We start from the raw sequence: 24,316 nt of genomic DNA, 5'->3' as shown, positions 1-24,316 counted from the left end.
TCTTCAGAAATGGTTGCTCGCGCTTCCCACGCTCTGCGCATGCTCTTTGAGCAGAATTCCGGGTTAAGGCATTCAGGGACTCTCACTGCGCAAGATGGAGAGTAGGCCGGCCGGCGGCGAGACTGCACCTCCCAGCATGCCTTGCAGCCGGGATCGGAGTCGGTACTTAGAGTGATGGGGTTCCCTAGGTACTTTAGGCCACCGCATCGGTTATAGAGATTGAGGTGGAACCCGGGGCCTGGGAACTGGACGCACGCGGAGGGCGAAGATGGAAGCCTGGCGCTGCGTGAGGAAGGGCTACGGCCACTGTGTGGTGGGAAGAGGCCGGTCAGTAGGGCTGGGTACTTGGAGGGAGGAGAGAGGGGCGGGCGGCCTGAGGGCGCGGGCGGGCGGCCGGGACTAACCCGGGGCGGGGCGGGCTAGGGGAGGAAGGAAGAGGAAGAGGGTCTGGGCGATGGTGTATCCGGGACGAGCCTCCAGAGACCAAGAGGGATAGGTAAACCCGGCGCGCAGCCACCGGCACGCTGGGCCAACGAAGTCTGGGGTCTTGGCGCGGAGTTCCTGGGCCGCTGGCCAGGCTTGCGCCGGTGGCTTTGGATCCCTGGCCCGCTTCCCCCCACCCAGCCTCCAGAGCAGCGCTGGCCTGCTCCCCACACTCCGCGGCACCGTCCCGGGAGCCGAGCGTCGGCGGGGAGGCCGCCTCTCCGCCGTAGGTCTCGGCGGTCCTGAAACCCTGGAGGCGCGCGTGTGGCACACGCCCAGGAGGGCTTGATTTTTGTTGATGTGTTAGTGTCTCTCAAACTTTAGTCACTTGTATGTCATCCCTTACTGTTATGGCCAAGTTCTTGTTCCACGTGTTTTATTTACTGGATATTTTTCTTTAAATTGACTCAGTTTTTTAAAAAAGCACTTCAGTAGGTGCGGCCCACATTAGCTTCGCCCTAAGCAGTGTCAGCAGTCTTGGATTTGATGTGCGATTATGTTTTTTCCTAATAAACTAACAAATATTTAGATATTACAATCAAGTAATTTAACTGTGTACTCTATGAAACCGACTCGTGTACCACCCACCACGCTTTGGAAACACAGCATGTATTATTGCATAAGTGTTGGGGATTTGGTTTTAACTCCCATAGGCCTGGGACTTGATAGTAATTCAGTTCAACAATATTTCCTGAGTACCAGCTGTTTGCCAGGCACTGTGCTAGGCACTTGTGAAAAGAACAGAATTAAAATGAATAAGACGGTTCTGGCCCTGAAGGAGCTTAACATCTTAAGAGAAAAAAAAAGTCTGAATAAATAACTGCAAATATAGAGAATAACTGTTGTAGTACAAGTATTGTATTTCAATACAGTGGCTTATTAGGATAGAAAATGCGTGGACCATGTGCCCAAATTCCTATGGCTTTCAGAGTTATCACAAAGCAGTGTAAGATACCCATGTTTTATGCCTTTAAAGATTTACAATTAAGTTGATTTTAGAGAACAACTAGGGAATACTTAAACTGTAAAAATATATAATAAAAATTTAAATGCTGTTAAAACGAAAATAACAGAGTATAAAGTTAAATAACAGTAAATGCAACTTAAACAAAATTCTCTTGGGGATGGGAGCGCACATTATTGATGCTGTGGTAGAAATGTGGCTGTTAAGAATTTTGGAGGAAAGAATAGAAGTCCTCAGAATCTTAACATTTTGCCACAGTAGTGTAGTGAGAGGAACATGGTGCTTTATTAAGCTGAAATGTCTCCTGAGAGCCTGAGAGCAATATTATCTATTAAAAATGTTAGCGCCGCTTTGGAGATATTTTGGATGGTGGGTTAAATTGAAGCTGTTGGTTTGGAGTGTTGGTGCGTTCTTAATAAGTAATCCCCATCGTCTTTCATTTCCCCCAAGGAGAATCATGCTTAAAAAAGAATGGAAAAATAAATTATCCACCCGTTGATTAGTAAGAGAAGTAGTTTTGTGAATTTATGAAGTTGTGGATAGGCTTTTGTTTTCCTAGTATATACAGGTGTTTGGAAAAATCTGCCCTTGGTATAAAAAACTGTTCAGAAACTTGTTATCACTCCACGTGGGAGGAGAGATTTACTTTGATTGTAGTGTGATAAGAGTTCCTTATTCGGTTTCAGTATAATATTTGTTGTGTATTTTATTTTCTCATTGAGTTTTTTAGGTGCTTGAAAGCTACTCTGAATATCATTTTCATAGTTGATTCATCTCTCAGTTGAACTATGTATGTTTTGAGGGATATGTGGTGTTTTGGGAGCCTGGGAGGCATGCTGTGTTAAGTATTCAGAATACCATGAATGGTTTTTTAGGATGAGAGTCTTGAGATATTGATGCTAATAGGTAAATCATGGGTGGTTTCCCCTTCATCCTTCACAGATTTAGAAGTCAGATTTTAAATATTAGATATTATCTTCCCTTGAGAAAATAGGCTTAGATTTTGTAAACTATAGCTGAACAAAAAGTGGTGCCTCAAGGAGTGTATTTATTTCTTTTAGATACCCCATGTTTCCCCATCACTCGAGGAGTCTGGGCAGAGACTGGACTACACCGTGGGAGAATCTACAAAGGTGTTGCTGGAACAGACATATTTCTAGTTGTATGAGGTGGCCTGGACATTACTATCAAGCTCCTTACCCATACTTCAGTAGTAGGCATTTTTCACTAAATTGGAGACCACCCTGTTTGTTTGAGTCTAGAACTCAGTTCCAGTACTGTAACTGGAGACCTGACAACCTGAGCCAGACATCTTTGATTCATCTCTCTAGTTACGTCATGAACGCTGAGGGAGATGAGCCTTCATCAAAACGAAGAAAACACCAAGGTAAAGGTGACATTTATCTTGGTGTAGAAATAGATACAAGTGATAGACTAAATTGAAACTTTCATATCTAATCCTTTAAACCTCCTAAGGTTTTAGAGGTATTTGGTGTTGATTTTTAGCCAGTAGTTTTATGTTAGAAAAAAATGAACTCTTGGCTGGGTGCGGTGTATCACGCCTGTAATCCCAGTACTTTGGAAGGCCGAGGCGGGCGGATCACAAGGTCAGGAGATCGAGACCACGGTGAAACCCCATCTCTACTAAAAATACAAAAAATTAGCCGGGCGTGGTGGCGGGCACCTGTAGTCCCAGCTACTCAGGAGGCTGAGGCAAGAGAATGGCGTGAACCCGGGAGGCGGAGCTTGCAGTGATCTGAGATCACGCCACTGCACTCCAGCCTGGGCTACAGAGCAAGACTCCGTCTCAAAAAAAAAGAAAAAAAAAGAAAAAAATGAATTCTTCCTTAAATGAAGTCTTTATTTTTATCTTCAACTAATTGTGTACTTCTGGCTGTAAAAATAGAAATGAGTCTACAGATAGAATAAGATTGGCAAAGAAAGGAGAAATAGATTACAAAAGTAAGTTTTATTTAAGGATAATTTTTAAATCCAATGTTTTTGAAACAAAAGCCCTTAGACTTCTTAGAAATTGATGGCTATAGGCTTAGAAGTCTAAAGAGCTAAAAAAATTTTAGTGTTTTCATTTTTAAGCCAATGTTTTTATGTAAGACAAGAGGACTCATAAATAGAAGCAACCATAAATGAAAGACATGGTCTTATAGGATAAGATTTTTGTTTATTAAATCTGTATATCTCAAATTGGGGTCCATAGATAAAATCTTGAGAGTTTGCCAGAAGTATTATCTTTTAGAAGGGGAACCACATCTTACTCCACTTTGAGAAACAGTTTTTAAAAATGTGTTAATTTACTTCTATTTTTTCATATTCTTTCTACTCTGAACAATTCACTAGACTCCCTCTGTGCTGCCAGTGTTGCCCCCACCACAACCCCATCTCCTGAAAGTATAAGTGAGAGGTCTAGGTAGAATTTGGATTTGGAATTGTCTTTCTTATTGAACCATAATTTTCAGTGAAGATAATTCCTCTGAAGATATTTGAGAGAAGGCTGTGTCGGTGTTAATGTTTAGGGAACTGATATATAAGTTTGTCAAAGGAAGACATTCAAGGTGAGTCTCGTCTGGAAGTCAAAGCTAGAATTAGTGCTCTTCAGGTTCCCTCTGGTTTTGTTATCAGAAAGTAGTCTACAGGCTTCCGCTGGGTCCCAATCAACTTTGCTAAGCTAATATTCAAATAAATGTGTAACTTATTGCTACACGGTTACAAAGAACCTAGTCAGAAAAAACAAACACTTGTAGAAATTCTTAACTATCCAAAAGTGAAAATCTGTTTGTGTGTAGTACTTAACCACAGCATAGGGAGATAAACAAGAAATATTTGAATGAATGAAAGGTGTATTTAGAGGCATTAAAATTAGGTTTCTGAAAACAATCCTAAGATCTATAAATCTAGGGCTGTATGATGATACCAGATTGCTTTTCACTCATATAATTTGTTCATCAGGTCAGCACACTCCTCTTTTGTTTAGCCTCTTATAAATCTGGGGTGCTTTCAGATGCAGCTGTGGCATAGCTACATAAGCATTGATTGAGGAACCACTCCCTGCTTTCCTTTCTGCCCCACTACTAATTATGTGAACTTGGACAGCTTACTTAACCTCTTTGCTCCTTGATTTTTTCATGTAAAATAATGCCTACTTGAAAGTCTGTTGAATGAAATGAGATACTGTATGTCAAAGTGCCTAACACACTGTTGGCTTCATAGTAGGTACTCAGAAAATTATGGTGTTGTTTACCCTTAATGGATGGGGAATTACATTTACCTACTGATAAAGCTTGATTACAACCTGACTCTCTATATGTCCATTCTTCCTAGGTGTTGTGAATAAGGAAAATGCTCTTCGTTAAGCCATATTTGTGACTTCCGATATTTCACTAATACTTTTCAATCAAGAAAACAGCATTGCTAACTTGCCTATCACTTTAAAGTGGTATTTGAAGGATTTGTGTGATACAATTATGACTTTGTAATTAGGCACCCTAAAAACCCGATCAGGCCTATTGCTTACTTTCTTTGATTCATCTGTCTTCTCTGCTGTGATCACCTTGTTCCTCCTGATATGGAAGGTATATAAGCTTTTGTAGTGTGAATTTATGTTGTGAAGCATATGAAGGCCAGAGACTATCCACTCTATCAGTGGTTTTCAAATTGTCTTCCATGGAACCCTCACATTTGAACACATTTCTGTAAGTTTATTAAAAGCAAATGTGGTCAGTATAAAATGTGTGTTCACCCCATCATCCCAGCCCCAGTCCCAGCATGCCAGGGATTGGTGTTCCATGACATGAAAAGTAACGCAGAAGGGTTCTACAAGCTGTAGAAGTTTGAAAGCCACTGTATTAACCAGATAATCTAATGGTCCTGGTTGTTTACAAAATGGAATTGCAAAAAGAGTTGGTTATAAGCTTTAATGACCAGGACAATAAAAATCTTAATGCATTTATATGCCATTACATGTACATGTTTTATAAGGAAATATGAGTAAGGTTTTTAGACCTTAATTTTCATATTTTAATATGGCAGTGACAGCAGGGTAGTGCTCCATCTATGATGATAGCTTATATATTGTTTGCATGACTAGAACCCTTTCCATCTTGTATACGTAAGAAGACTTTGATTTGGCTAAAACCATCATAGACAGTCTCCAGTTTATGAATGAATTGTGTTCTACACATGATCAGTTTTTTTTGTTTTTTTTTTTGTTTTTTTTTTTTTTGAGAAGAAGTCTCACTCTGTTGCCCAGGCTGGAGTGCAATGACGCGATCTCGGCTCACTGCAAGCTTCACCTCCTGGGTTCACACCATTCTCCTGCCTCAGCTTCCCGAGTAGGTGGGACTACACGTGCCTGCCACCACGCCCGGCTAAATTTTTGTACTTTTTTGGATACGGGGTTTCACCGTGTTAGCCAGGATGGTCTCGCTCTGCTGACCTTGTGATCTGCCCTCCTCGGCCTCCCAAAGTGCTGGGATTACAGGTGTGAGCCACCGTGCCCAGCCAATCAGTTCTGTTTTCCCTATAGAAGTTTTGTTACAAACCTGAGTGGCTCTGCAGAGCCCGTACAATTAGCCTTAGTTCTGAGCTATTGGGGGTAGGATTCCTATCTTCAGTGAATGATAGGGAATAGTTTCCTTTCCTGGGCATAGGATAGGCCCTAGGCAAAATTCTTCATAGTTGAAGACTTGTTTGGTTTTGTTTCTATCTTTTTTTTTTTTTTTTTGAGACGGAGTCTCACTCTTGTTGCCCAGGCTGGAGTGCAATTGTGTGATCTTGGCTCACTGCAACCTCTGCTTCCCGGGTTACAGCGATTCTCCCGCTTCAGCCTCCTGAGTAGCTGGGATTACAGGCGCAAGCCATCACACCCGGCTAATTTTTGTATTTTTAGTAGAGACAAGGTTTCGCCATGTTGGCCAGGCTGGTCTCGAACTCCTGACCTCAGGTGATCCACCAGCCTCAGCCTCCCAAAGTGCTGGGATTACAGGCGTGAGCCACTGTTCCCGGCCTAATCATACTTTAAAATGATTACTTCATTGGCGTTTTTACATAGCATATTGATATTTTGATTGTAAATGTATTGTGCAGAAGATTTGCAAAAATATTTCACAGTCCTAACACTCAGAGATAACTACTCTTAAAAAAAGTGGTGTATTTCCTTTTAGTCTTTCTTTCACCCTCTGTATAAGTGTATAGGATATTTTAACTTCAATTTAATTTTTGATTGGTAGAATTCTAGGCATTGTATTCCAGTGAAGTGAAAACCTTTGCAGGATAGAGGGAGATATTCTAGGACTGAAATTTTTTATATTATTTAATCATACTTAGAAGTCCATTTCCAAATCTGTTTTCCCATGTTCTTCTCATTTTTTGTTTTCTCTTTCTTTTGAGCTCATAAATTCTCTAAAAATTCCGTGTTTCTCTTCATGGTTTCCATGGCAATAAGAGCATCCTCTTTAATGATAGGATGTAGGAGGCAAGATCAAAGGTGAATACACAGACACACATCACACACGTGGTTATTTCTAAGTCAGGGACTGCCTATGATTGCAAAGTCTCATTTTTTTAATTCTCTTTTCATCACTTTTGCAGAATGCATGATGTGTTTGCAGAATATGAACTGTGACACATTTCTGGTTGTTGCATGCTAGGTTTGTTGGTTAGCTATCATTTACTAGCATTCTGTAGCTATGTCATATTTAACTTTTTCTTTATTGTACATCTAAAAGATTTCTTTTGTTTATTTTGTTTGCATGTTCCACTTTAGTGTTTTAAACACTAAAACTTCTTCCATATATTGCCATCGTATACGCTTCTTTCATGTATAAACTAGAATTCTGAACTAAGGGTTGCTACTGGAACTTAGTTAATCATTTGATGATCTTATCCCACTAATAGGGAATAAAATACAATGTAAAATCATCTTATTGAAAAGCCAACTTTGACATACAAATATGTTGTTATAGTTATAAAAGTGTCAATCACATCTGTGGCAGAGCCGCTTCTTAACTGTAGAGAAGTGAGAAACCACAACCTCTGTATAGTCTTAGCTTTATAAGCACGTATTCTCAGCCTCCAGAATGACTTGCAAGGTTATTTTAAACCTGTTTTAAACCTGTTGGTCAGTCAGTATATTGTGTTACCACATTTTTACCAATTTGGTAACAGTTCTAATTATTCAGTGCTATATTGCCACTTCCTAGGGAAAAACATTCTATTCATTGCTTATAGGAATTTTTAAGAGGCTGAAAAATACATATATGTGGGAAACTGTATGGTCTGCTTTTGATTAATTCCTTATATTTGTGCAATATATTTTTAACAGGCGTGATAAAGCGGAATTGGGAATATATGTGTAGCCATGATAAAGAAAAAACGAAGATCCTAGGAGACAAAAATGTTGATCCCAAATGTGAAGACAGTGAGAACAAGTTTGACTTTTCAGTGATGTCCTATAATATACTTTCACAAGATTTACTGGAAGATAACTCTCACCTTTATAGACATTGCCGGCGGCCAGTATTACACTGGAGTTTTAGGTTTCCCAATATTCTGAAAGAAATTAAACACTTTGATGCAGACGTAAGTGCAAAATATTATTGAAATTCTTCACATAAGAAAAAGTTGGGGCCGGGCACAGTGGCTCATGCCTGTAATCCCAGCACTTTGGGAGGCTGAGACTGGTGAATCACCTTAGGTCGGTAGTTCGAGACCAACCTGACCAACATGGAGAAACCCCGTCTCTACTAAAAAATACAAAATTAGCCAGGCTTGGTGGCGCATGCCTATAATCTGAGGCAGGAGAATCACTTGAACCCAGGAGGTGGAGGTCGCGGTGAGCTGACATTGCGCCATTGCACTCCAGCCTGGGCAACAGGAGTGAAACTCTGCCTCAAAAAAAAAAAAAAAGAAAAAGTTGGGTTACATGTTTCATTTGTGCATTTATGAACTAAATGGTTTTCTCCGTTTTGTTTGTGGGGTAAGAAAGGAATGTGTTTAAGAATAATGATGGAATAAGTCTTAATAAGGTATGACTTTCAGAGAGGCATTTGTTAGTGGTTGCTGGTGTGAATAATCATGTAACTTTTCAAAAAGGATCCAAAACGTTTTTAAGTATGGGTCAGTTTTGAGACAGAAATTGGCAGCATATTAAGTATTCAGTAAATATTAACTTTGATTTAAAGTTTCAGTAATTCATGCAAAAATGTCACCTACCTGATAGCATTCAAAGAAATCAGCCTCTTAAGACCTGAAAGATAGTACCAATGAACACGTAAAACCCGAAAAAATATCCTGACGTGTAAGCTAAGAATATTTCCTTTTGAATATAATAATTTTGAGTACTAAGGGAGCTCCATGTGATTGAGGGCCAGAGTTTTGAGATTGATCAAAATTCAGAAACATTAATTTGGTAGATCTACAACAAGAAAAAAGGATGCCTTTTATTTCAATTATTATCAGGTGTGGAATTTTAGAAGCCAGCTTTTAGATATTTTAAGATAAAAGCACCAGGAAATTCATATTTGTATCTCTGTGTTCTAATTCAAGCTTTTTCTTTCTTCCAAGGTACTTTGTTTGCAAGAAGTTCAAGAAGATCATTATGGAGCAGAGATCAGGCCAAGTTTGGAATCACTGGGTACAGTGTAACTCTTTTTTTTTTTTTTTTTTTTTCCTTTTTTGAGACAGGGTCTCAGTCTGTCGCCCAAGCTGGAGTGCAGTGGCACAACCATGGCTCATTACAGCCTCAACCTCCTGGGCTCAAGTAATCCTGTCATCTCAGCTTCCTGAGTAGATGGGACTAGAGATGTGTGCCACCATGCCTGGCTAATCATTTAATTTTTTTTATAGAGACAAGGCAATGTAACTTTTATCTTAGCCAAATTTACTTTTGAAAATTCATGTGTCATTAAGATATAACTTGCTAACAAAGATGTGTGGCATATTTTGGCTAAAAATCTTAATTTTAAAAAATTCTCAAAGAGTCAGGAAAAGGTTGAGGTACTCTCTGGAAACTTTTGTGTTGGAGTATAATTTTAATTCAAACAGAAAGATGTGTAAGAATCTCTTAGTAACTCCCTTTCCTAGGAGTTGTTCTGTCCACCTCTAGACCTATTAGATTCTGAGCTCCATGAGGTCAGGGACCATTTTGTCTCTTTCATCATTATAATACCAGTGCCTACCAGTGTCTACCTAATGGATAGATGCCAAAAACCTGTTTGATAAATAAACACTTCTAGAAACAAGTTATCTGTGGTCCCACATACTTGAGAAATGTGCCTGCTTTGCATTCATAAATTTAGCAAATTTTTTTTTTTTTTTTTTTTGAGACAGATTCTCTCTCTGTTGCCCAGGCTGGAGTGTAGTGATGCAATCTTGGCTCACTGCAAGCTCCACCTCCCAGGTTGATGCCGTTCTCCTGCCTTAGCCTCCCTAGTCACTGGGACTGCAGGCGCCCGCCACCACGCCCAGCCAATTTTTTGTGTTTTTTTAGTAGAGACAGGGTTTCACCGTGTTAGCCAGGATGGCCTTGATCTCGTGACCTCGTGATCCACCCGCCTTGGCCTCCCAAAGTGCTGGGATTATAGGCGTGAGCCACCGCGCCCGGCCTTCATTCAGCAATTTTTTTTTTGAGTGTCTACTAGATACTATGCACTGTTCTAGGGAGTGAGGATATAGCACTGGGCAAAAAAGATGTAAAAAATTTCTCCCTCATCTGGAGTGTACCTTCTAGTGGAGAAAGGCTAACCAAATAAATAAGTAAATAGCATATTAAGTAATGATAGTTTTCTGGAGAAAAGCAGGAAAGTGGAATGCGAGAGGTTTCAGTTTTAAACAAAATGATCAGACAAGGTGACATTTGAACAAATATTTGAAGGTGAAGGAATAAGCTATGCCTAGAACATTCTAGGCAACAGAAATAGCAAGGGAAAGGCCCTGAGGTTGGAGTGTGTTAAGGCAAGTGAGGAGGCCAGTGAGGTTGGAATGAAGTGAGGGGGAAGGAATTATAAGCAAAAAGATCAGGAATATAGGGTGGAGAGAGTGTGAGAATAGATTATTAAAGGGCTTTACTATTATTGCCATGACCAAGTTTTACTAGTAAGGATGGCAATGGGAGACTGATAATACACATTAGCATATCAAGGGCTGAAGTCTGCATATAAAGAGGCCTGTTAGACCCAGTGTCAAACGTTTTTTATTCCAATGTTTATTGACATCCTACATTACTAATAGACCCAGTGTCAAACGTTTTTTATTCCAATGTTTATTGACATCCTCCATTACTAATGTTTTGCAGAATACAGTTTGGTAAACATTGTTCAGAAGTATCAGGTGAGCTGTGTTTTGACAAATATATAAAAGCAGTCATTTGTTTTAAATTCATTTGTTTCTTATAGGTTATCACTGTGAATATAAGATGCGGACAGGAAGGAAACCTGATGGCTGTGCTATTTGCTTCAAACATTCCAAATTTTCACTCTTGTCAGTGAATCCAGTGGAATTCTTCCGCCCTGATATTTCTCTGTTGGACAGAGACAATGTTGGATTAGTTTTACTCTTGCAGCCCAAAATTGCATGTGCTGCCTCTCCTGCGATCTGTGTAGCAAATACCCATCTGTTGTATAATCCAAGGCGAGGTGATATTAAGCTGACCCAATTGGCAATGCTACTGGCAGAGATTTCCAGTGTTGCCCACCAGAAAGATGGCAGCTTCTGCCCTATTGTTATGTGTGGTGACTTTAATTCTGTTCCTGGTTCTCCACTATATAGTTTCATAAAGGAAGGAAAATTGAATTATGAAGGACTTCCCATAGGAAAGGTAAGTGCTTGCTCCATTGTTAGTAGGAAGTGGACATAGTTGCTCTGCTCATGATAATGTGAAGATAGTCATTACATGGCTGTTTAAAAACCTTGGATGATCCAGTACCCTCACTTTATCAAACTGATTTTCCATGACTTCTTATTTTTTTTTTTTTGAGATGGAGTCTCCCTCTGTCGCCCAGGCTGGAGGCTGGAGTGCAGTGTCATGATCTCAGCTCACTGCAAGTTCCGCCTCCCGGGTTCAGGTGATTCTCCTGCCTCAGCCTGCTGAGTAGCTGGGATTACAGGTGTGCGCCACCACACCTGGCTAATTTTTGTATTTTTAGTAGAGACAGGGTTTCAGCTTGTTGACCAGGCTGGTCTCGAACTCCTTACCTCATGATCCACCCGCTTCGGCCTCCCAAAGGGCTGGGATTACAAGCGTGAGCCACTGTGCCCAGCCACGTCTAATAAATAATTATTTTCATTTGGTTGATTTTCATCTCTTTCATCTGTCTGTGGCAACATACTGCTTGGAGGAATTAACAGGCAGCAAAAAAAAAAAAAAAGTATTGACAGACATGGATACTTCAGAAATAAGTAACACAAGGTGGCAGGATAGAATTTGGAAAACTGGATGTGGGCAAAATAGTAATTCAGCATTTATTATATGTTTCCCTTGTATAATAATAAATATTTTCTTTAGCTTAGCACAATTTAGCTCATGTAATTATTTTTATTGTGCTTTCCTTTCCTTACTTTAGATCATTTGATCTTCAGTATATTTACCAAAATAAGCTCTCCACCACTAGAGTTTTCAGTGATAGTTTAAAATTATTTATTTATTTATTATTATTTTTTGAGATGGATGGAGTGTTGCTCTTTTGCCAGGCTGGAGTGCAAAGGTGTGATCTTGGCCTACTGCAACCTCCACCTCCCAGTTTCAAGCAATTCTGCTGCCTCAGCCTCCCGAGTAGCTGGGACTACAGGCGTACGCCACCACACCTGGCTAATTTTTTGTATTTTTAGTAGAGACGGGGTTTCACAGTGTTAGCCAGGATGGTCTCGAACTCCCAACCTCAGGTGATCTGGAGGTTCACCTCGGCCTCCCAAAGTGCTGGGATTACAGGCATGAGCCACCGTGCCCAGATAGTTTAAAATTTTATAAAAGTTAATCTCTGTTAGTACAGGTATACCTCATTTTATTGTGCTTTGCTTTATCGAGCTTCAACCATACTGCATTTTACAAAATTGAAGTTTCGTAGCAACCCTGCCTTAAGCAGCTCTATTGGTGCCATTTTTCCAACAGCATGTGCTCAATTCCTGTCTCTGCCACATTTTGGTAACTCTTGCATTACTCAAACGTTTTCATTATTAGTACATCTGTTATGTTGATCCCAGATTAGTGATCTTCGATATTACTATTATAATGGTTTTGGGTGTTATGAACTGTACCCATATAAAATGATGAACTTAATCGATAAGTGTGTTTTGACTGGTCCACTAATCATCTCTCTCCCTCTACTTGGGCCTCTATATTCCCTGAAGCACAACAATATTGAAACTAGGCCAAGTAATAGCCCTGCAGCACTCTCTAAGTGTTCAAGTAAAAGGAAGACTCACATGTCTCACTTTGAATCAAAAGCTAGAAATGATTAAGCTTAGCAAGGAAGGCATTTTGAAAGCTGAGAGGCCAAAAGCTAGGCCTCTTGCACCAAACAACAAAGTTGTGAATGCAAAGGAAAAGTTCTTGAAGGAAATTAGAAGTGCTACTCCAGTGTATGAAGGCATAATAAGAAAACAAAACAGCCTTATTGCTGATATGGAGAAAGCTTGAGTGGTCTGGATAGAAGATCAAACCAGCTACAGCATTCCCTTGAATCAAAGCCTAATCCTGAGCAAGGCACTAAGTCTCTTCAATTTTATGAAGGCTGAGAGAGATAAGGAGGCTGCAGAAAAGAAGTTGGAAGTTAACAGAGTTTAATTTGCGAGGTTTAAGGAATGAAGCCATCTCCATAACATAAAAGTGCAGGTAAAGCAACAAGTGCTGCTGATGTAGAAGCTACAGTAGGTTATCCAGAAGATCTAGCTAAGATCGTTGATGAAGGTGGCTACACTAAATAATAGATTTTTTTTTTTTTTGGAGACAGAGTCTCACACTATTGCCCAGGCTGGAGTGCAGTGACACAATCTCAGTTCACTGCAACCTCCGCCTCTTGGGTTCAAGCGATTCTGCTTCAGCCTCCCAAGTAGCTGGGATTACAGGTGCATGCCTCCATGCCGGGCTAATTTTTAAATATTTTTTGGTAGAGATGGGGTTTCACCATGTTGCCCAGGCTGGTCTCGAACTCCTGGGCTCAAGCAGTCCTCCTGCCTCAGTCCCTCAAAGTGTTGGGATTACAGGTGTGAGCCACCGCACCCGGCCAACAATAGATTTTTAATGTGGATGAAACCACTTTCTGTTGCAAGAAGATGCCATGTAGGACTTTTCATAGCTAGAAAGAAGAAGTCAGTGCCTGGTTTCAAAGGACAGGCTGACTCTTTTGTTAGGAGCTAATGTAGCTTGTTATTTAAAGTCAGCGTTCGATGACCATTCTGAAAATCCTAGGGCACTTAAAAATTATGCTAAATCCACTCTACCTCTGCTCTATCAATGGAAAAACAAAGCTTGGGGATGACAGTGCATCTGTTTGTGGCATAGAATATTTTAAGCACACTGCCGAGACCACTAAGAAAAACAGATTCCTTTCCAAAAGTTACTGTTCATTCACAAGGCACCTGGTCACCCAAGAGCTCTGATGAAGATGTACAAGGAAATGAGTGTTGTTTCATGCCTGCTAACACGGCATCCATTCTGCAGCCGGAATCAAGGAGTAATTTTGTATCTACGGGTCTCCTTATTTAAGAAATACATTTCATAGGCTATAGCTGCCATAGAAGTGATTTCTCTGATGGATCTGGGGAAAGTAAATTGAAAACCTAGAAAGGATTCAGCAGCCTAAATGCTATTCAGAACATTCGTGATTCATGGGAGGAGGTCAAAATATCACCATTAAAAGGAGTTTGGTAGAAGTTGATTCCAACCCCCATGAATGACTTTGAGGGGTTCAAGACTTCAGTGGAGGAAGTAACTGTAGATGTGGTGGAAGTAGCAAGAGAACTAGAATTACTAGAATTAGAAGTGGAGCCTGAAGAATTAACTGAATTGTTTCAATCTCATGATAAAACTTAAATAGATGAGGAGTTGCTTCTTATAGATGAGCAGAGTATTTTCTTGAGATGCAGTCTATTCCTGGTGAAGATGCTGTGAACATTGCTGAAATGACAACAAAGGATTTTAAATGTTACATAAATTTAGTTGATAAAACATTGGCAAGGTTTCCAATTTTGAAAAAAGTTCTACCATGGATAAAGTGCTGTCAAACAGCATCACGTGCTACAGAAAAATCTTTTATGAAAGGAAGCATCAATGGCTGCAGCAAATTTCATTGTTGTCTTATTTTTAAGAAATTGCCACAACCAACTCCAACCTTAAGCAACCATCACCCTGATCAGCCAGCAGCCATTATTATCTAGGCAAGACCCTCCACCTGTAAAAAGATGATGACTCACTGAAGGCTCAGATGATTGTTAGGATATTTTAACAATAAAGTATTTTTAAATTAAGGTATGTATTTTCTTAGGCATAATGCTATTGCACACTTAATAAACTACAGTATAGTATAAACACAATTTATATGCACTGGGAAACTGAAAAAATTATGTGACTTGCTTTATTGAGATACTCACTTTATTGTGGTGGCCTGGAACCAAACCTGTGGTATCTCTGAACATGCCTGTATTTGATACAATAGGAACTATATTGCTGGTAGTAAAAAAGGATGAGTAGTATTAGTCCAAAGTGATAGATCATTTGTATGTCCAAATTAAAGAAAAACATGTATGGGAAAAAGATTGTCATTTTTATGTAAATGATAAGTGCTTTCTGAATTGTATTTGAAGAAAAGAAGATTTTATAAGGCCAAAGAATCACTTAATATAATGAATAAAGGGTAATAATTTACCACTTTTGGATTACCTTTTATTTAAGACATAAACTTTTCAATTCATAAACTATTTAAAATATTTTCACTTAAGATACCTGTTGAAATTTTGTTTAGGTATCTGGCCAGGAACAGTCTTCACGGGGACAAAGAATTTTATCTATTCCAATTTGGCCCCCAAACCTAGGTATCTCACAGAACTGTGTGTATGAGGTACAGCAGGTACCAAAAGTAGAAAAGACAGGTAAGTGTTTGTAATACATTTTGGCAGTCTGCTGGGTAATCATGTTCCCTTTGAAGACATAAAACTTAAGTTTTTAAAAAGATAAAATCCCAGGGATGAATATTCATATATATAAATATATAGTTATTGATTCTTTTTCTTAAGACCTCTAAATTTACCTTTTTAAAGTTGAACTTCCAGAATTATCTGTGCATGATTTACTTGCATGTTGCTTTGGAATTGTTTGCATTTTTTTATTTTTCCGAATTCTGGAGGCCATCAAAATATATAGATTCCAGAATGAAACATGTAACTAGGCATCTTTCTAACCTAGATAAGTCTTAAATATTGTTTCTGGAGCAAGATGACGGTATTAAGGCAAACTAGAACAAAACTATATTAATAAAATTAATATATTTTCCTCTATTCTTACAGACAGTGATCTGACACAAACACAACTGAAGCAAACAGAGGTCCTAGTGACAGCTGAAAAGTGAGTTCTGGAAAGTAAAAGGAGACATTTGCTAACTTTAGTTGAATAAAAAACTCATTTCTCAAAAATCACTTGGATAAAAAAATTAAGGTGATAATATTCCGTGCTGGTGAAGAGTGCAGGCCCTTAAGTCAAATAGGCCTGAGTTCCAGTCCTGACTCTGCTGTGTTTTAGCTGAATAATTTTAAGCAAGAAACTTAACATCTCTGAGGTTCAGTTTCTTTATCTGTAGTTCGGGTTGTTGTGAGGATTAGATGAGACAAAGCATATAAAACACAATGTTTGAAACATAGTTTAGGTGCCTAGGTAGTGTTAGGAGGGAAACAGCTTGTTTGTGGAGCTGGACCAGCTCAAGTACTCTTTGAAATTCACATACTTAAACAAAGGTCAAGATCACAGAAACGTATCTCTCAGATATCAAGAGAATCTTTAGTTGTCTTTGATTTACTAAATCTCAAAACCGTCTATAAGAGAATTCATCCAAAAATGAATATGCCAGTTGAAAAGATGATCATTTAAATTTATCTCTTGAACTGTAGGAAAAGATTGTCAGAGGGGTAAAGATGCTGGGATTCTTCATTAAAGAAATAGGAATATTTGGGGCTATGGTTGAGAAATGGATACATGTTAATAAAACAGGACAGAGACTTAAATCTTGGGAAGATTCTTGAAATATCTTGCTTGTTTTATATTGTGGCTATTTTATAGGTTTTTGTTTTAACATTTAAATTTAGGAACAAATTCTCATTCATTTTATCTGCCTAAATCTTTATTTTGTATACCTTGTTTTGAGAAAATATTACTACATAAATAAGAACTAGTAAGAATGGAAGCAATTTTTTAAAAAAATTTTTAAATGAATATTTAAAAATTAATGATTAAACCTTTCAGTAGAGTAAAAACTTCTTTGAATAAGATTAATAAGGAGGCTAATCTAACAAGTACTTAGTTTTGAGTAATCCTTAAATCTTTTTATAACAATATAGGATATGAAAAAAGATACTGGCTGGGCGTGTTGGCTTACGCCTGTAACCTCAACACTTTGGGAGGCCAGGTCAGGAGGATTGCTTGAGCCCAGCAGTTTGAGACCAGCCTGGGCAAGACAGTGAGACCCTGCCTCTATTTAAAAAAAAAAGAAAAAAATAAAACATTCTGGCCGGGCGCGGTGGCTCATACCTGTAATCCCAGCACTTTGGGAGGCTGAGACGGGTGGATCACGAGGTCAGGAGTTCAAGAGCAGTATGGCCAAGATGGTGAAACCCCATCTCCACTAAAAATACAAAAAATTAGCCGGGTGTGGTGGCAGGCACCTGTAATCCCAGGGAGGCTGAGGCAGAGAATTGCTTGAACCAGAGGGGTGGAGGTTGCAGTGAGCCAAGATCGCTCCACTGCATTCCAGCCTGGGCGACAAAGCAAGACTCTGTCTCAAAATAATAATAATAATATTAAAAAATAAAACAGATACTTTACTTGCCCTTGGTGTCTATCTAAAAATTAAAAGAAAAAAAGAGGCCGGGCGTGGTGGCTCATACCTTTAATCCCAGCACTTTGGGAGGCCGAGGCAGGCGGATCATGAGGTCAGGAGATTGAGACCATCCTGGCTAACATGGTGAAACTGCATCTCTACTGAAAATACAAAAATTAGCTGGGCGTGGGGACGAGCGCCTGTAGTCCCAGCTACTCAGGAAGCTGAGGCAGGAGAATGGTGCGAACCTGGGAGGTGGAGGTTGCAGTGAGCTGAGATCACGTCACTGCACTCCAGCCTGGGTGACAGAGCAAGACTCTGTCTCATAAAAAAAAAAAAAAAAGATACTTTTTAGTATCTATATATAAATAGAGTGTTTATATGCATAGCTTATATCTGTAAACTGAAAAATTGATAGTAAAATAACAGTTTGCAGAAGACCTATTTTTATTTATTATTTTTATTTGAGAGTCAATCTCACTGTCATCCAGGCTAGAGTGCAGTGACATGATCTTGGCTCACTGCAGCCTCCACCTCCTGGGCTCAAACAATTCTCCTACGTTAGTCTCCCAAGTAGCTGAGACCACAGGCATGGGCCACCATGTGCAGCTAATTTTCTTAGTTTTTTTTTTTCTTTTGTAGAGAGGAGGTCTCACTGTGTTGCCCAGGCTGGTCTCGAGCTCCTGAGCTCAAGCAGTCTTCCTGCCTTGGCTTCCCAAAGTGCTGGGATTACAGGTGTGAGCCACCATGCCCGGCCCTATTTGTGTTTAATATTATAAATCCTTAGACATAAAAGGTTGCTAAAACTTAGAGGGCATTTTTAAGGATTTACCTTTGTTCCTGACAGATGAACACTTTAAAAGCAAGGGAAACATCTTCATCTACATATTCTCAGCACCTGAGATAGTGCCTAGAACTTAGAAGGTGTTTGGTAAATGTTTGTTGGATAAGTTTTTTAAAATTTTATTTTCCTTCAAGGCGTAAAAGATCTTTATGATTCATAAAGTATCACTAGAAAATTATCTTTAAACCTTTTACTCATAACATCACATGCATTATATTTGTGCATGAGAAAAATGTAATAAACCATTAGAGAAGCTGTTTTAAGATGCAGTACAAAATTATCTCATATGTCATAGCAAGAAAAATTAGAATATGGCCTCTCTGTCATCAGAAGTCTAGGGGATTCCAAATAGTGTTCCTGAAGACCCCCTTCATTCTCTTTCTTAAAAACACAATGAAACTTCTAAGTTATTTTAGAATACGTGTTCTTTAGTAAGTGGAGGCATTTACACATGTTATAAATAATGAACACATTAGTATGTTAATTATAGAGCTTTTTTTAAAGCCACATTTAGATGGCTTTATTGATGGGTTTTAGATACCACTGCATAAGTAAATTAATACTAAATTATGATATGGTCTATTTAAATAAAGCTTGTCTTAATGTCTGGTCTTAGTCTAGAAATTAAATGAAAAAGAACTTCAGATAGGAGGAATTATTGAAGTTACAAAAAACTTGAATACTAAACACTTCTTCTTTTCTATTTAGATTATCTTCAAATTTACAGCACCATTTCAGCTTGTCATCTGTTTATTCACATTACTTTCCTGACACTGGAATTCCAGAAGTGACCACCTGTCATTCCCGAAGTGCCATAACTGTGGATTATATTTTCTACTCTGCAGAAAAGGAAGATGTTGCTGGGCACCCAGGTAAGGAATGCATGTAATCTTAAATTCTGCTAGAGAGCACAGTAGCTAAAACCTCAAGGTTAAAGTCAAGAAAGCTCTCTAAACATACAGTTGAAGTTCTAGATCTAGAAGGTAAAAATATTTTGAAATAGACAGATTGGTAATATCTTTGAATAAATCAGTTGATTACTTGCATATGAAGGAGGCAATAAAACACATTCAAGCAAATTATTACCCAAGAATTACATTATCAGTCCTACCCTCCAGTTCCAGTCAGCCTCTGAGTTATAGGTCTTTCATATTGCCCTTTCTTTTTACTTGCCATAAATTTACTGTTTTTCCTGTGACAGGAACTGAGTATGTTGTTAATGGTCATCATAGTTTTGTGCTTAAATTTTACGGAGGCATGCTGCCTTCATTGGAGGACCATAGTTACACTGCCAGCAACACAGCTTATGCTGTCATGTTGACTCTGGAATATTGGATTTTTCTGAAGAGGAAAAGTGTATATATATATATATATATACACACACACACACACACACACATATATATATATATTTTTTTTTTTTTTTTTTTTTGAGACAAAGTCTTACTCTGTTACCCAGGCTAGAGTGCAGTGGCGGGATTCTCAGCTCACTGCAGCCTCTGCCTCCTGGGTTTAAGTGACCTTCCCACCTCAGCTTCCCGAGTAGCTAAGACTACAGGTACGAGCCACCATGCCTGCCTAATTTTTGTAGAGACAGGGTTTCACCATGTTGCCCAGGCTGGTCTTAAACTCCTGGGTTCAAGCAACCCGGCCATCTCAGCCTCCCAAAGTGGCTTGGATTACGGGCATGAGCCTCCACATTCGGTCAGAAAAGTCTATATCATTACTAGGTGTTTTCAAAAAGTGAAGGTGATAAAAGTTTTCTTTGTGCGCCTCAATGAAAATCAGGTTTTAAACATTAGCCAAAGGATTTAAAGTGGAGAAGAAAATGCAGTTTAAGATTACTGGAAGTACAAAAATATCATTAAGAAAACTTTGGAATGTGGGCAGCTTTTTCTTTTCTGAGTTTTTCATTTTTTTTCTCTTCCATTTTTTTTTTAATGCTTCTTGTTCTTTACCCTTTTCCCCTCTGTTTGTTCCCCCCTCCTTTCTTCTGGGAATAACCTTATTAGTAACACTCAGGAGATGACTTACCCCTGCCACTAGATCTACTCTACAAAATATGCCTGCTGCTTTGAATTTATAGTAAGGTTTTCATAGTTGTCATGCTGACAGAAGTTCACTAGGTGGCAGGAGAGTGTTACCAATCAGCATTTCAAATTTCTTAACGATAAGAGCATGTCATCTTTTACTCTACTTCTGTGGGTGCTGACTCGGGACTAAGTTATACTAATTTATTCTCCATTCACCTTATAAACTTTTGCAGGGCTGTGGCCCGGTATCTCTGGCTTTATGCAACTACAGAATGGTTGCTGGATGAGTTTCTTATGTAGTTGTCAATCACAAATTACTCTTAACATTCTTAAGTATTTGATTTATATTTTCTTCTAAAGATTGCTTACAGTTACAGAGCTGGAAATAGAAACAATATCTCAAACTGCTGTGTGTTTGGTAATTACAATTAGGTTATAACTCAATATTAAGCTTAAATATTCTAAAAACTGTTTCATAGTTTTTAGTCTTCTGGAGGGGCCTCAAGTTCTATATGTATTTGGAGAAAAGACTTGTATGATTAATTTACAATAACTTGTTGACAGTTTTACTAAATATGTATGTGCTTCTTTAGGAGCTGAAGTTGCTTTGGTTGGTGGCTTGAAACTTCTAGCTAGACTGTCACTTCTTACAGAACAAGACTTATGGACTGTTAATGGACTTCCAAATGAAAATAACTCTTCAGATCATCTGCCTTTATTGGCAAAGTTCAGACTTGAGCTCTGACTTCTTTGATCACATACGAATTTTCTTTCCAATTTGTATTGTTTTTCAAAGAATGTAAAGTTCTTAAGTGTATGCATGTTGTTTATTTTTGCACTGTGGAGTTTCTGAGGAGGTTATGTTAGATGCTTTGAAACTCTGTATCAGAAGAAACAACTTTATAACAATTTTTTTAATAATGAAAAATATTTTTCTGACAAGTGAGATCTAAATACTCTTTATTGTAAAAGAGATGTAAAGGTTTTGTATTCTAAATCCTAGTAAAATTGACAGTGATTTTTAAATATAATGCATCTTCCTTTGTCTGCTTGTAAAAAATTTCATTTCATAAATTTTGGTGAGCTCTGTAGTGGATCCAAAATATCTTTTGAGTTCTTGTAAACTATAAGCGGTTTCTTTCCAGAAGGCTTGATTTCATTAGGAGACCCCTCTATTGAGTTCTAAATAGTTTATCTTAGAAATCCTTGGGTCATTCACAGGTATCCAACCAGCCATTGTTTAGTTTGTTTTTGAAGGGGTTTGATAATGCTTTTTAAGTTGTACAGAATGCTTAATCCATCATATTACTGTCCTGAGCCATGTAATATGCCTGCATCGTGTTGGGGAAATGTTTGGGAAATGTAAGTCAGCATAACGTGTAAAGCTCACTCTTTCACCCTAGAACAGATAGAGGTGGGCTTAATAGAGGCAGAGACTGGGGATATACCTTTGTTTCCCTAGCATTTTTATTTATTTATTTTTAATTTATTATTATTATTTTTTTGAGATGGAGTTTCACTCTTGTTGTCCAGGCTGGAGTGCAATGGTGCGATCTCTGCTCACTGCAACCTCTGCCTCCTGGGCTCAAGCAATTCTCCTGCCTCAGCCTCCTGAGTAGCTGGGATTACAGGCATGCGCCACTACTCCCGGCTTATTTTGTATTTTTAGTAGAGACGGGGTTTCTCCATGTTGGTTAGGCTGGTCTCAAACTCCCGAGCTCAGGTGATCTGCCCAACTCAGCCTCTCAAAGTGCTGGGATTACAGGCGTGAACCACTGCAGCTGGCAGCATTTTTTAAAAATTCAGTTTTAAGATCTCTGGGTTAGGGGAGAGATTTTATTTTACTGAACCAGTTCTGTAGAAATTTATTTTATTAGGAAATTTGTCTTTGGAACAAAATGGCAGCTATAAAATTGTTTTTGTTATGCCTCAGAAATATGAGGAAGCCTGTAAAACTCTAGTGGGAAGATATTAACCTGGAGTCCTAATACTCTGTAAATAGTCATTAAACTGTTGGTTTTAGTGGTTTTGTTTCTAAAATGTTTTCTTTTACAGTGATGCACCAGTGTGAGATGGTGCTGACACTTTCTATGAAGTGGTTATGAGTAGGTTTAATAAATCCTATATACAAGTGTTTGAATTGATTTTAAAACATAAAAAGTGGAAATTTCCTTTTTTGTAGACAGTAGGAACAAGGAATTACATACATTTTTACTAAGTAGTAATTTTACACTGAATTATAAATGTTTTTACAGTGAGTTTTATTAATAGAATGCTTCACCTTAAATTGGAAAATAATAATAGTCTTGGACTAAGTCTTTGTACTAAAGCATTTGCTATAATTATTTTTTAAAAAACAGATGAAAACCTCAAAGAAGGCATGTGGATTATAAGATTTATCTAGAAAAAATTGTAATTGAATATGTTTAAATATTTAATTTCTCACTTTGGGGGGGTTTTTGTTTTTTAGACGGCATCTCACGCTGTCACCCAAGCTGGAGTGCAGTGGTGCGATCTTGGCTCACTGCAACCTCCGCCTCCTGGGTTCAAGCAATTCTCCTGCCTCAGCCTCCCCAGTAGCTGGGATTACAGGTGTGCACCACCACGACCAGCTAATTTTTGTATTTTTAGTAGAGATGGAGTTTCGCCATGTTGGCCAGGCTGGTCTCGAACTCCTGACCTCAGGGGTGATCCACTTGCCTCAGGCTCCCAAAGTGCTGTGAGTACAGGCATGAGCCACCACTCCTGGCCTTTGGGGGGATTTTAATTGCAGTATTAACTATAGTTCCAAGATTTCTCACATTTTATAGTAGTAGTTTACAGAATATTATGTGCCCTAATTAGCAGATACAGACATCAAATTATAATGATAGTATAATTTGATAGTATAATAATCCCCTTTTTAGTATTGGGGAAAAGAAAAATGAAAATTCATTAGTTAATTACTGCCTTGTGTTGTGTGAATTTATTAACAAATAACATTATTACATATAGGTCATTGTTAACAAACGAACATCCCTGAAAACCTCTGTGAAAAGTTTTTATATCCTGATTAATATATTCTGGCCCATTTTTCATGTGCTTCACTTTGATAGAGTTAATCCATAAAATTGCTCCCTACTTTAGCTTATCAAATGAAGTATTATTTTGTGGACTGGAGGCCAGAAAGTCAATGTGAGCTTCTCACAGGTTTTTAAAGCTCCACTAAAAATAATTATCCACTTGTCTTTACTTTTGTTGACCAGAATAGTTGGTAACTCTGCCGGAGCCTCTACTTACCTGCCAAAAGCAATTAAATCTGGTTAATGCCTGAAACCAAATCTCTCAGTCTCAAGTGTTATACTATACAAGTTTTAAATGGAAAGGTAAACTGTGGAGTAATGAAATTTTGGTTTTACTGTACATTTTGCTATCAAGATAATATGCATGTTTGAAATCTTGTCTTTATTTGTAATTCAGTTACTGTCTGCTTTTAACCATTTGCTTTCCTAAAGAAAGTTTGAGATCCAGAGAGTTCAAGGGATTGGGGAAAGAGAGGCGTCAAGTCATTTGCACTTTGTACCTGTAAGTTATGTAATAAACTATTATACTCATACTTCTGTGCCTGAAGGTTTTGTGGTAGGTATACTGAGATGTATAAGCTGTCCTGTTGCCTTTACTAAACTATTTCATTGCTCTTTTCAGCCATTTTTACTTAGGGTGGTGCTAAAAGATGAGTGAATTGAGATGTGTCAAAATAGAGTAATAGAGTAGTTTTTAATATAGAGTCTGCAGATTGTGAAAGAAGGGTGAAAGAATGATGAACAGGTTCACTAGAATAAGTATATAATACGATGACCAAAAAAAATCACACCATCTTACTTTTTTTCTTTTTTTTTTTTTTTTTTTTGAGACTGAGTCTTGCACTGTTGCCCGTGCTGGAGTGTGTCGGCAGGATCTCAGCTCACTGCAACCTCCG

General features: G+C 38.5%; 1 protein-coding gene across 5 annotated transcripts; it reads left to right on the top strand.

The window, feature by feature from the left end:
* The first annotated feature begins 62 nt into the window (after positions 1-62).
* ANGEL2 (angel homolog 2 (Drosophila)) lies at positions 63-23,950 on the top strand. 5 transcript variants are annotated; one of them, XM_011996149.1, is made up of 9 exons: positions 63-327; positions 4,784-5,034; positions 7,785-8,041; positions 9,026-9,095; positions 10,855-11,276; positions 15,418-15,544; positions 15,959-16,016; positions 19,034-19,197; positions 20,952-23,950. In XM_011996149.1, the coding sequence occupies exons 2-9, from the start codon at positions 5,028-5,030 to the stop codon at positions 21,101-21,103; spliced, it is 1,257 nt and encodes a 418-aa protein (XP_011851539.1). In that variant the 5' UTR covers positions 63-327; positions 4,784-5,027; the 3' UTR covers positions 21,104-23,950. The 5 variants fall into 5 exon arrangements, with proteins under 5 accessions (XP_011851539.1, XP_011851537.1, XP_011851540.1 ...); XM_011996147.1 differs by lacking the exon at positions 4,784-5,034 and adding an exon at positions 2,509-2,834; XM_011996148.1 differs by lacking the exon at positions 63-327 and adding an exon at positions 428-785.
* Positions 23,951-24,316: the final 366 nt, after the last annotated feature.

This window comes from Mandrillus leucophaeus, unplaced genomic scaffold, assembly GCF_000951045.1.
Source record: "Mandrillus leucophaeus isolate KB7577 unplaced genomic scaffold, Mleu.le_1.0 Scaffold503, whole genome shotgun sequence".
Classification (NCBI taxonomy): Eukaryota; Metazoa; Chordata; class Mammalia; order Primates; family Cercopithecidae; genus Mandrillus; species Mandrillus leucophaeus.
The sequence above is the reverse complement of the archived record's forward strand: the minus strand, read 5'-3'. Positions and strand labels throughout refer to the sequence as shown.

Coding starts and splice junctions, on each gene's coding strand:
- ANGEL2 (XM_011996147.1), top strand. CDS start 269: ATGGAAGCCTGGCGCTGCGTGAGGAAGGGCTACGGCCACTGTGTGGTG. Junction 15,545..15,958: donor ACCAAAAGTAGAAAAGACAG/GTAAGTGTTTGT, acceptor CTATTCTTACAG/ACAGTGATCTGACACAAACA. Junction 19,198..20,951: donor AGATGTTGCTGGGCACCCAG/GTAAGGAATGCA, acceptor GTGCTTCTTTAG/GAGCTGAAGTTGCTTTGGTT.